The following is a 13,363-nucleotide window of genomic DNA, read 5'->3' on the forward strand; positions in this document are numbered from 1 at the left end:
TATAGTTCTTTACTTGTTGGATTAAAAACATCTACTTTTATTTCTATATTCTCCAATGACCATTTCCTCAAAGTAGAGACACTGCCTTTCAGTCTTACTTATTGAATCAACTCCTGCTGGAAAGAACAGACCTAGAAGCACCATTTCCTGTCCTCTGGAAATAACTTACATGTTTTGTAGCTCTCTTGGACACTTTGGGAATTTCAATTTGCCGAAGATTCTGTGAAACCTCTGCAATGCTTTTATGTCTTATTAACGCATTTTTCCTTTTAAAAACAGAAACAAAGAGCCAAAACACATTCAATAGAGGTGACAAGTAGTTACATTAGAAAAGAACCGGAGTTTCTAAGAGAACAGTAAATAAAAGTCAGTTTTTTTGACACTGGTCTGAATCTGTAGCGAAATACACTAACTTCACAATTTCCAAAATAACTGCTATAAATTCAACTAGTTAAGAGCAATGAAGAACATCAAGAAAAACAGAAAGTACGCGGAAGCCCTCAACTTGTCTCATAAAAGGCTCCTGGCAACCCCATGAGGACAGGTAGGAAGGACACTGTGGACCACGTCATCAACACTGCATATTCCCTGGGTAGTGAAAGGCATCAGATGATATAGGTTAGGAACTCCGAGAAGTGGTTTCTATGATTCAGAAGTAAGGGCAGCTAGGAATTCAATCAATTATTTAAAGGCAACTGCTCTCTGTCTGAACTACAACAGTGCAAGTAATTCCTCCAATCTCTTGAGCTCCCACCTTCTCTTCTTAGCTGATCTGGTACGAAGCTCCTCCAGTTGGTCAGATTCAGTGCCGCCCGACACTGATCTCTGAGCACTTGACAGAAGAGGCACAGAAAGAAGCGGTGATCTGCTCTCCTGTGTCATGGAGTCATCGCTGAAAAAGTCTAGAGGAAGGACGCCAGCTAGCTTCTGAGGAATCATAAACCCCAGGCTGTCGTAAAGAGTTCCGAGTGTCTTCGGGATGGAGCCAATATACCTGCGGAACAGACTGGTTGAACGTGGAGCAGCCACCACTCCACCCTCTCTGTTCCACCCCTCATCCAGCACGAGAAGCAGTCCTCCCATTCCACGATTCGCACACAATACCACACGTGGTTCCTGGTAAAAGAGTAGTAAAGTTACTAGTCCTCAAACTCACAACTCCAAAATTTCTTCCAGAAACTTCGCGAGGTATGCCGAATCCTCAGTTAAACACACCATGCGCAGCAAATCTGTCACCTGAAGAAGACAGTGGAAAATTACCATATGCCTTCTACAGGGACGCTGAGAGTCTTTGAGGCTGATTCCCAGGGGCGCTGGGCTTATATACTTGCCTCCTTCACCACTTGCTCCATATCGTCTACACTTTCATGTAGAGAAGGACACTGCAGACACATCTCCAAACGAAGAAATACCTGAAGCCGGCACCTTGAGAGAAAAAATACTTGGTCATATCGATCATGAGTGCCATTTAACTAAAAGCTCCTTCCTTAAGCAAAGATCTTTTTCCAGAAGAACCGACAACCAAAAAGAAGAGTCATTGCTTTCTCTAAGTAATGACATGATTATTAGATAAATGGGTAACTCAAACTGCACCTTAAAACATCACGAAGAATCAGGCACAAAGAGCCTCTTTGAACAATTGGCAATCTATTTTAAATGAATAGAAGCAAATCTTAGAGCTTTGTTTGGGAGTGGTGGTAAATCAGTCAATCAATCAACAAAGGTAATTACTTACTCTCTGACTTTATCTTCATCCAGTTTTTTGCCCAGATTTTGTCGAAGACTTTTGCTAGTTTTTAAGAGGCGATTTTTTACCTCATTCAGGCAGTTCATCTGAAAATACAGAATTATTACCTAGGAGAAAACTGAGTTACTTATTATATCTAATTTATTTCACAGCTGACTAATGCCCTAAGAAGGGAAGTACATCCCCTTAGGTATTTCCCTCTTATTGAACGAAAAATAGTGAAATGAATGTTCTTATTTCATATCTTCAAAAAAAAAAAACAGGGTAAAAAAGATATTTAAGAGCAAGGAGGTGTGGCTACAACAAGCTTGCATGTCTGACCTTAAAAAAAAAAAAACCTTAAGGACTATAAATAACTCCTATCTATTTTTGAGAAGGAGACTGGCTTTCAGCACTAACCGTGAATAAAGACAATGACAGCATGGTCTAAACCAGAGGTTTACAATACTCCCTCTGCATAGAATCATCTACGAAGCTTTTTACAAGTACATATACCCAGGAACCAAGCCCAAGAGATGTGTTTCTGTTGGTCTTGAGGAAACCAGGCATTAGCATTTTTCAAAAATGTTCTAGGTGACTCTAAAGTCACCTAAGGTAAAAACCGCTGGTTTAATTCATGCAGCTAACATGTAGTTGAGAACAGATTTTGTTAGAAAAGAAGTACACGAAGGGGCGCCTGGGTGGGTCAGTTAGTTAAACATCCAACTCTTGATTTTGGCTCAGGTAATATCTCGCAGTTGTAAGATCGAGCCCCCCACGTCGGCCTCCACACCGAGCATGAAGCTTTGCTTAGGATTCTCTCGATGTGTCCCTTTCCCCCTCTCCTCTGCTCTATAAAAAAAACTAAAAAGAAGTACACGTAATTACCACTACCCTCACCCAGCCTATTTCCTGGATTTCTGCTTTACTAGTTCATTGTGTCTACCTCCCAAGATCTGGAATTAAGTTCACCCCTTCTCTTATTTTTGAACCACACACTGCATAGCAATCATTTCCCAAGACATATGAACCAAACCCACCAATGAGCAACCAACCACTCCACCTATAATAAATAGCAACATCCATACTCTCTTACTTCCAATTCCTTGGTGCCTTTTGACTTTAGGAATGCTTTAATGGTTGAGATCATATTCCGAGCACATGAATGCAACATGATTTCTCCTGTGGCCACAGTCTTTTGGTAATTTTCATGTATGTAAGACAGGAGCTCCTCTTCAGTCTTCAAGTCTGTGAAAAAAAAAAAAATTAAGTTGATCATCACATCCAGCTGAAGTCACTGTACGGCTTAAGCCAGTGGTTGTCAACCAGGTATCTTGCCTCCCAGGGCACATGTGGCTACCTCCAGGTTGCCAGACTGGTGGGGAGGAGGAGGGTGCTCCTGGCATCTAGTGACCAAAGGCCAGGGATGCTGCTAAACATCCTGTGGTTCAAGGGACAGCCCCTAACAGCCCCTAACAGACATCCAAAATGTCAGTGGTGGGGAGGCTGAGAAATGCAGAGATCCTGAATAATTAATGGAAAAGAAACTATAGGGGCGCCTGGCTGGCTCAGTCAGTGGAGCATGTGACTCTTGATGTCAGGGTTGTGAGTTCGAGCCCCATGTTGGGTGAACAGATTACTTAAAAATAAAATCTTAAAAAAAGAAAAGAAAAGGGATGCCTGGGTTGCTCAGTAGGTTGAACGTCTGACTAGTGATTTTGGCTCAGGTCATGATCCCAGGGGTTGTGGGATCGAGCCTCGCGTCAGGCTTCACACAGAGTGGGGTGCCTGCTTGAGATTCATTCTCTCTCCCTCTGCCCCTCTCCCCTGCTTGCACTCTCACGTGCGCGCGCTCTCTCTGTCTCTAAAACAACAAAAAAACACCTATATAACCTCCAAACCCAGCAGAAAGGAAGAGGAACAAACAAAACTTGATTAATCCCAGTCTGCTAGAAAGGAAAAAACAAACAAACAAAAAACCTAGGAAGCACAAAATAAGACTCTAAAAAACATCCAAGCTTATCAATAATTATAAACATCTATTTCACAAATGCACATGCTGGTTAAGAGAAACTATCAGATTGGGTTAAAAAATTCCCTTATATTCTGGATGTCACCAAATATTTAGAAGTATCAATGAAAACAGAACATAGCAAACTTGTATAATGCACTTAAATTAAAACTTAAAGTTCATAGATTTAAATAATCTTTTAAAGAAGAAAAATAAAAACCAATTAGCTAAGGGTACAACAGAAGAAACAGCATGAGAGAATAAATCCAAAAAACAAAGGCAATACTAAAGACAGAAACAGAAATGAATTAAATAGGGAAAAAAACCAAGAGAGATCAGCAGAAACAAAAAAATAATTCTCTGCAAAACCAGATACAGAAATCTATAGTAAGACTGAGTAATATTATATAGAGAAAGGATAAATAAGCAGTATTAGAATAGAAAAATAGAGTAGAGATTTGAAATACTAAGAGGTGAGGTCAAAGTTCATTTTTTTCCATCAAGACACCCATCTGTTCCAGCACCATTTGTTGAAAAGATTATCGTTTTCCCACTGAATTATTGGGGCACCTTTGTCCAAAAGCATGTACCACTGTTGGGCGGGTCTATTTCTGCTCAGAATCTAATCCAGAAACTGTGTTAATATTAATGGCACTTGAGTACTGTTAATTTTGCTCTCCCTTGAATGAACCATCCACATTCGTGAATACTTTTTTACTAGCTCATTAAAGATGTTCTGTCCCATTCAAACTGATTATCATCTGTGAATCTAGCATTGCAAAGGTGGGGGAAAAAAAACTCTTCAAGGAGCAGAAAACTTTTACTCCAGAATTCTCAAAAGAAATCAAAGGTAACATCATGCAGTTATTGTCCAAAGTTCACCTCCCACAGGACCGGCTCTGGTAGCGTGAGCTAAGAATGTGCCCTGAGGATGAGAAACACACTGCAGTGCAATCCATTTTTTAGCAAAGGAAGAAACAAATAGGAAAATTAACACTACTGGATGAAATTCTTCTGCCCAACTCTGAAAGACCTCAATACACTAGATGAGTCACAAAGCTTCCCCATCTCCCTCTCTTCCTCAATGGCTAAAGCTTCTTTAACTACCTGTCCTAGGGCCATGCCATGGCCCTTCTTGTGACTTTACTGAGGCTAATCTCCCATCTAGTACACTCTTCTTTTACCCTCCTGCCATCTGAATTCTGCTTGTTCCTTAAACTCCAGCCTGGGCTCCACTGCCTCCTTAGAAGCCTTCTTAGCCTCTTCTGGCCCAAGGCCGACCTTCTCGTTCTCGACGCCTAGTGTGTCTTTGCTGTTGTAGCTTCTTGGCTCTCTTATGTCTTACGTTGTATTAGTCCATTATGTACTTCGTGTGTGTGTGTGTGTGTACGCTCGCATGTACACATGCATATATGAATTCACTATTGTCATCTTTGTGATTGGATCATAAATCTGAGAATAGGACATGATCCTATTTTTATTGTATTCCCCGTAACACACCTTGAGGAATTCAGCAGATATTCAATAAATGTTCATTAACTGAAGGACAGGATTAAAATTTATAAAAATACAAGGGTATGAAAGAATAAGCGTGGCCTTAGACCCCAAAACGCGATGGCATCGAGGAATAAATACCTTTAGGTTTAGAGCTTCGGAGTGTTCTCCCTCGGTTTTCCACTTTATCTGCCGTTCTTCCAACGGCTGCCCTTGGGATCCCCTTCTCCCCGGTGGCATCTGGACTGCCATCTGGACACGACTTCTGGGCCTTCACGTTCAGCCTCGCGACATTCAACATCTTTAAGGAACGGCACATGGTGTTCATCTTCTGCCTCACCGGGGTGCGAGGGACCCCTCCTACCAAAACAGCATCGTGGGAAGACAAGTAAAATAGCTTTTACTTCTGCAGAATTAGTAATGCTTTAATTCAGACTCAGTATTCTGTGAAGGGATACTGCAATAAAGTACATCCCTTCAGGAGGATGTGAATGAGGTGGTTCTCCCATCGGTCTGTACCTACAACACAGAAGAGAAAGAGAGCTCTTCTTGTAACGGAAGTTTAGGAACTAAATATGGCAACAAGATCGGATGATTTTTAGGAAGGCAGAGGCCGAACAGACCCAAGGTATCATCACCCAGTGGTCACAGAGTTGTGACAAAAGTTCTGGAAGGCAATTGAGCAGTATGCATTGCAAGCTACTTTTCCCCCACTTTTTGATACAGTAACTTGTTCCAGATAATTTACACTAAGGAAGTCACTCAAAGAATAAATCCTATGCACCCCATATACTACGGTATTACTTATAATGATAAAAATTGAAAACTGTTCAACAACAGAAAAATTTCATCAATCTTGTGAGGCAATGAGGTGGAACAGTAACTGAAAAGGCAAGGCGGCACGGGGAAATAAATATTGATGAGTAGCATACAAAGTTGTGTTTGCATAACTAAAAATGGAAATGGTTTATTAAGAAGGTAAGATTGTAGGCGATTTTTTAACATCACTTTTGTACTAATGTAATCATTTTCAAGTTTGAAGTGCAAGAACTTGTCCTCTTATTCAGTTACCGTTTCAACCCCATTTTAGGGAATTCCAGTCTTTTAAAACACACACTCTCAAGAAAGACTACACCAAGAAACAGTCCATGTGCATACGTTTCTTTTTGCTGTCTTCCTGATTAGACACAGTGGATTCTTCCCGAGACTTTCTCTGGTAGAGGTCAGAGAGGCAACACGTTAATTCACTTTCAGTTTTGGAAGACTCTTCCTTATTAGATGAGGCAGCCTGTAGTAACCTGTGAACAAGTCAAGATGTCTAGTACAAAGCTGAAATTCTGATTTTTCAAAATGCTTTAAAAACAAAATTCATTAGCCTTTAAAAGCTAATCAAAAGATATCCCCACAAGCAGCCTCAAAAAATGTATTTTCTCTCTCTTCTCATTTATGATTTAAACAGACTCAGGGACAGAAGCCACCTGTTAACAAAACCATTAATCATTACATATGGTAGTGACTTCTATATTGATGAGATCCTTAAGGTCCTACGGTACATGTCTAATTTAGGCAACTATTCCATAGTTGTTTTCTACCCACTGCCCATACATTAAAGTAGAAGACGATGCAATACAGTATAGTGAGTGTCACAGTGCCTTCTGAATAATTCTTTCACATCACCATTACATCATAGTAAACTAATCTGGAATTGATGAGAAGGGGAGGAAGTGTGGCAGAGGGGATTAGATATTAAATGCTTCTCTGCCTGGGGCTAAACATCACTAAGGGAAACCATGAAAAGAGCAAAACTTTGAAAACGTATTCCTTGTAGGGGCACGTGGGTGGCTCAGCCGGTTGAGCGTTTGACTTCAGCTCAGGTCATGATCTCATGGTTTGTGAGTTTGAGCCCCGAGTCGGGCTCTGCACTGATGGTGCATCCATAGTGCATGAGCAGCCTGCTTCTGATCCTCTGTCTCCCTCTCTCTGTCCCTCCCCAGCTCGCGCTCTCTCAAAAATAAGTAAACGTTCAAAAACAAACAAAACAAAAACTTATTACTTATATTTCACTATCTTCCATTATCTGATCTAAAAGTGGGAGGAAGTTATGGTGACATTGGTTGAATGGGCTGGGCTTCTCGGCTTCACACGTGCAGTTCTAAAGCAGACTAATTCTCCCTAAGTGTGCTGGGATTTCCTTTAACTGTAGGGATGGTTTGTTTTTCATTCTGTTAATTATTTTAGAACTTATGAGCCTTTCAATTACACAGAAAAGGAGTGAAAGCATTATTAGATATGTTCTTCCCACAAAGATTAAATATTTGCTAAAGCTTGACCTTATCGACTTCAGATTCTTTTAATGAAATTAAGCATTATAGACACAGAAAAGCCCCAATCTTTTCCCATCCTTTCCTTCCAGAAGTATTCCTAGACTTGTATCTGATTTATAGAGACATACGTATGTATCAAAACCAACATAAATTGCTATTGTATATATTGGAAGTTTTAAAAAATACCATACATCATCCTTTTGCAATTTTCTGTCTGTACTCAACATTTTTCATGAGTATATAAATAGCTCGTTTATTCCGTTTTACTAATCTATCTATAATGTTCTACTGTGTAACTATACCATAGTCTGTTTATCCGTTTCCCCGCTGAGAGACAGCCGGTTCTTTCCACTTTTTCACTTGTAACGACTGGCAATGAACAATCGAGTGTAGCTCTCCTTGTATTTGTGCAAATACTTTAATGTAGACATGTAAAAGTGGAATTGCTGGGTGCCAGCACGTAAAGTTTCTCCTTTATGAGGAATACAAACTGTTCTCTAAAATGGCTGTAACTATTTACAATTCTATCATCGAAAGTGTTGTCATTTCTTTACGTGCTATATCCGACTTACTGACCTTCGACAATCTAATGGGTATAAAACAGAATCTTGTGGGGGGTTTCTTACCGTCGTTTTCATTTCCATTTGCTTAAGCTGAGCATTTTTTTTTTTAAGCTCTACTAGGCCCAATGTGGAGCTCAAACTCAGAACCCCGAGATCAAGAGTCACACGCTGTACTGGCTGAGCCAGCCAGGCACCCTGAAACTGAGTATCTTATCTTTTCAAATTACTGCTCTATTGGATTTCATTGTATGAATTGCTTGTTTGCATTCTGTGCCCAATTGCTTTTCTTCTTATTGATTTTTAGGAGCTCTGTACTAATTTAGATACAAATCCTCTGCTGGTTATATGGATTACAGCTACCTAGGCCTATGACTAGGCCTTTTCATCATATAGGAAATTCTAAATTAGAGTCATATATTTTCCTTCATGGTTTCAGTGCTTGATGTTTTATGTAAGAAAACCATTCCAAGCCTGAACTCCTCCTGTGTTTTCCCTTAAGATTTTAAAGTTTTACTTTTCACATTTGTTTAAAATTTATCAGGAACTTATCACTGTGTATGCTGTGAGGTAGAAATCTAATTTTTATTGCTTTTCTTCTGGAGAGCCAATTGTCACATCACCATTAATAGAACAGTCTATTCTTTCCCCAACAGTCTACTTATAATTCTGCCTTTGGTGTATGCTGAGCTCCCATCCACGTGTGGGTCACTCTTTGGGCTCTACTGCTGTATGGGTCTCTCTGTTGATCCTTGCACCAATACCACACCACCTTATTTATTAGTGCTTTATGGTAAACACTGCTATCTTATAGGGAAAAGCGCACCTGTCCTGTCTTAGCCCTGCCAAGCTATACCACATCCAGCAATCAGAAGACTCATTATTAAGTCAATTCTTCCCAAATTGATCCACAGACTCAATGTACTCTTAGCTAAAATCCTAGCAGGGTTTCCTGGTGGAAATTAACAGAACAATTCTAAAATTTACAAGGAAATGCAAAGTTTCTCAAATAGTCAAAGCAATTCTGAAAACAAAACCAAACAAAACAAAGTTGAGAGGACTAAAACTACTTGATTTCAGTACTCAAGACAATGTGATGTTAACAACTTCTGGACTAGATTCTTTGCAGAAATAAACCTGCACAATGGTGGTGAACTGATTTGGACAAAGTGCTACAGTAATTTAATGAGAAAAAGACTTAATAAACAGGGTTGGAACAACTGGTTATCTATATGGCAAAAATAAACCTTGACTTTACCTCTTAATACTATTTTGAATTTCTGCTTCATCTTTTACATTTCTAATATGGTTTATGTCTTTTTTAAAAAAAATTACTCAATTTTACAATAGATAATTCCATTTTATTTGACTTCTCAAAAAATCACTTTATGTTCGTTGATTTCTATTGTCTGTGATTATTGTTCTTATCTTTATTACTACCTTTATTTTGGGGATTTACTCTGTTGTGTTATTTACTGTATTGGACCCTTAGCTAATTGGCTTTTAACGTTTATTTTTATTTTTTTATTTTTTGTTTTATTAAAACAAATTTTTTTAAGTTTATTCATTCATCCATTCTGAGACAGAGAGAGTGAGTGGGAAAGGGGCAGAGAGAAAGAATCTCAAGCAGGCTCTGCACCATCAATGGGAAGCCTGATGTGGGGCTTGATTGAAATCACGAACTGAGCTGAGCTGAAACCAAGAGTTGGCCGCTTAACTGACTGAGCCACCTACACTCCCCTTATTATTTTTAAATGTTTATTTATTTTGAGAGAGCGTGCGTGAGCAGGGGAGGGGCAGAGAGAGACGGAGAGAAAGAATCTCAAGCAGGCTCTTAGATGTGAGCAGAGCCCAATGTGGGGCTCGATCTCACGAACCAGGAGATCATGACCTGAGCCAAAACCAAGTCAGACCCTTAACTGAGCCACCCAGGTGCCCCTAACGTTTCTTCTTTAAAAGACAGTTTAAGCTCTTAAATCTTCCTGTATGCATAAACTTAGCTGCATTATACAAATTTGTTATTTCTCATTTTTACTGAGATTTAATACTAAATATTTTCTTCCATAATGAGAACATTTTGTTTTTGTAATTAATTTTTCCCAAGTTTTTTAATTGTGGTAAAATATACTAAGTACACTGTTCAGTAGTATTAGGTAGATTCATAATGTTGTGCAACCATCACCTCCATCCATCTCCTGAGCTCTTTTCATCTTATAAGACTGAACTCTATCCCCATTAAACAATGCTCTCCATGTGTCGTTTTTAGTATTACTGGACTACACTAAGAAAATGCAGTATGCTAAAAAACCAAACAAACCCATAAGCAGATAAGTGAGGGCCGATTTCATCAATCAATATCCAGAGAAATAAAGTTTTACCAAAATGACTCCATCAGACTTGAACTAGCGCCAGTCAGGTTAGAGCAGGGGAACCACTTCTCCATGACGGCCGCGCTCCAAGGACCGGTGCGGCCAAGCTCCTGCTGGGCCCACTCTGGAACAGGAGGAGCTACAGGGACAGGAGCAGAGGTGGGAGAGGAAGGAGAGAAAAAGACGCATTAGGACCGAAGCAGAGAATCCAAACACCTGCTCCTCCCTTGGACTGGCCGCATTCTTACAAAGGATGCACAGCCGCATCACTAACAACACTCCTCTATCCACAACACCAACCCCAACGGGTCTATGCTGTCAATGAAAAATGCCACTCCCGAGAGTGTACAAAACGCAGGCTTGCTCGCGGTCCCTCAAATGTAACAGACACACACCTTTCTCAGAGTCTTGGCGTGTGCTGTTACCTCTTTGTATCACTTCCTTCAAGCCTTTGCTCAAATATTACTTTTTCAACAAAGCCTGTTTAAAATTTCAACCCCCCACCCCTTAACTCTCCCCATTCCCTTTTTCCTGCTTTATGACTATGGCACTTATCTCTTCTAAATATACTATGCAATTTCCTTATTCACTGTCTGGTCTCCCCAGACTAGATGGTACACTCTGTAAGAACACAGACTTTTTGTCTAGTTTGTTCTCTGATATATTCCCGTTACTCAGAACAGTGCTTGCCATAGCAGGCACTCAATAAATCTGTTGAATGAATGGGATAAATATCAAATTGATTATATTTATATCTACCTGGCATAAATAGGGTTTGTACTGTTATTAGTAACAATGCACCAGATTGGAGGTGGACAGAAGCACAATACTTTCACATGCAGTCTTCAATAAGTATATTAAAATACTGGTTTCATCTCATACCTCTGATTTCACACCAGTTTCATAAAGCCTTTGGCCTCCTCAGAGGTGCTTCAGGATTTCTACAAATAATGATGATTTAAACTGCCTAAAGTATTGTAGCTTGCTTTTATCTGTTTTATAATAGATATTGGGGTTCTACGAAGAGCATAGTGAAAAAAATTCTGATGGTAGAAGAAACTATAAACCACTGCCCTAGAGTATGTTAGTTATCAGTTCAGGAGCTTACCACAGGTGGCAGGATCCTCAAATGAACTGTGAATCTGACTCAGTACAATATCCATAACATCAGAAAAAAGGGACGCTGTATCCTGGGGGCTCTCTGCCACAACTGTTTGGAGAAAATGTCTTTGAAATTCAGCCTCCTCGGTGCGGAACACAGTGAGAATCGTAGCATTGGTAGAGAGGGGGGAAATAACTCCAGTGATGGGGGGCCAGCCTTCACCAGGGTCCACGCTGGCAACCTACATCAGAAGGTCTAATTAGTTGAGAAGACTGTTGATGTACATGCAGCTAAAGGAGAATGTAGCTTAGTAAAAGACAGAATGATAGTTTCTCCCAATGATTATTACAAAAGACAAAACTGTGGAACAGACGGGCTGGATGGGTATTAGCGTTCAAATTGCATTTAGTGACCACATGATCCTAATCTCTCAATCTATAAACAAGAAAAACCTAAAGTTACCGGGAATATTTACTAAGCACTTATGTGATTAACTCACCGAATCCTCACAGCCGCTCTGAGGTAAAAAAGTGATTATTACCCCTATTTTACAGAGGAGGGATTAAGGCTGAGGAATAAGTAACCTGTTTAAGGTTACCGAGTTGGTAAGAGGCAGAAGCCAAGCCTGTATGTGTATGAATTCGAAACCCAGGCTCTTAACCATGAGGCAATACTACCACTTAAGGGATTTAGATACATAATTGCAGAACAGAGCAGAGGCCCAGCTGACTCCCTGAGTCCAGCTCTTTCATTCAGAACACACATAACTCTTAGAAAGAACAACATCGGTCCAGAGACTACAGTTTTTCTATGTTTCACAAAGGATCTAGACGACAGAAGCCTTCTGAGGTTACAGAGGCAAAAGACAAAGTAAGGTAAAAAATTTGCCAGTAGTTGAAAATAATCATCACCTTTCAATCAAATCTGGGTACCTATGTGTTTTTCAGAAGACATTTCTAAGTTTGTGGAACTATTAAACACTATTACATCCAATTTTACAGTGAAGGGCTTCATAGCAATGACATTTAGTATATAAAAATACATAAGTTTAGAAATATATATTAGAACACTCAAAAAAATAGCAAGAAACCACACATGATTTCACCACCCTAATACTTCCATTTGACCTGCTGCCTTTTCTTCCCATGTGAATATAATTTAACTTAATGGGAATCAAGGTACATGCAATTTTATAAACTGTTTCTTCACCAACAAGCACTGTCATGATGCTACCGTGAAATAGTATGATTCACAAAAACATCACCTGTGTCACTGAAAGTATGTTATGTAGATCCAGCCTTGGCTCCTCACAGACCCCTTATTGAACCTGTGTACAAGTGCGTTATCAGACCGGAATCACTCAGCGTGTACACGGTACCTACCAGGTGTAAGTCTTCAGCAGTCAGCCTGCTTACCAGCTGCTGAAATAACAGCCTTTGAGTTGATTTGCTCTCCTCTGGACTTTGTAGCAACCAGCTATCGGTGCCCAAAATGCTACTCGCTGGGAGAGACCACCGGGCTGCTGTGCCTTTTAGGAAAATCCTGACTGGCTTCTGAAAGTGTCTCTGATGCATGGCCAAGGGCTCTAGGGTGACTGTCCATGTTTCTTGAATCTCTTTGTCTATTAGAAATAAGGAATATTAAAATTCTAATGTGAGAGGTACTAAAAATAGAATAGTTAGAAGAAAAAAAATCAGATTGTCAGTCGAGGTGCTAGTAACTGTCACTTCACACTTCAACCGTCATTCCACTGCCAACAGGCTATCAGAGCAAGTTC

General features: G+C 39.9%; 1 protein-coding gene across 4 annotated transcripts in view; it reads right to left on the reverse strand.

Moving 5' to 3' along the window:
• Positions 1-13,363, reverse strand: part of TICRR (TOPBP1 interacting checkpoint and replication regulator) — a 50,559-nt gene that overhangs the window by 25,508 nt on the left and 11,688 nt on the right. For 3 of the 4 annotated variants that reach the window (XM_045058804.1, XM_045058806.1, XM_045058807.1), the window contains exons 3-13: positions 12,969-13,207; positions 11,593-11,827; positions 10,494-10,623; positions 6,390-6,529; positions 5,373-5,591; positions 2,823-2,974; positions 1,736-1,833; positions 1,332-1,425; positions 1,157-1,236; positions 755-994; positions 170-266 (exon numbers count right to left, since the gene is read on the reverse strand). In XM_045058804.1, the coding sequence (XP_044914739.1) occupies positions 170-266; positions 755-994; positions 1,157-1,236; positions 1,332-1,425; positions 1,736-1,833; positions 2,823-2,974; positions 5,373-5,591; positions 6,390-6,529; positions 10,494-10,623; positions 11,593-11,827; positions 12,969-13,207 (1,724 nt within the window). The remainder of the gene's footprint in view (positions 1-169; positions 267-754; positions 995-1,156; positions 1,237-1,331; positions 1,426-1,735; positions 1,834-2,822; positions 2,975-5,372; positions 5,592-6,389; positions 6,530-10,493; positions 10,624-11,592; positions 11,828-12,968; positions 13,208-13,363) is intronic. The other variant, XM_045058805.1, reaches the window with a different exon arrangement.

The sequence above is a fragment of the Felis catus genome, chromosome B3 (genome assembly GCF_018350175.1).
Source record: "Felis catus isolate Fca126 chromosome B3, F.catus_Fca126_mat1.0, whole genome shotgun sequence".
Classification (NCBI taxonomy): Eukaryota; Metazoa; Chordata; class Mammalia; order Carnivora; family Felidae; genus Felis; species Felis catus.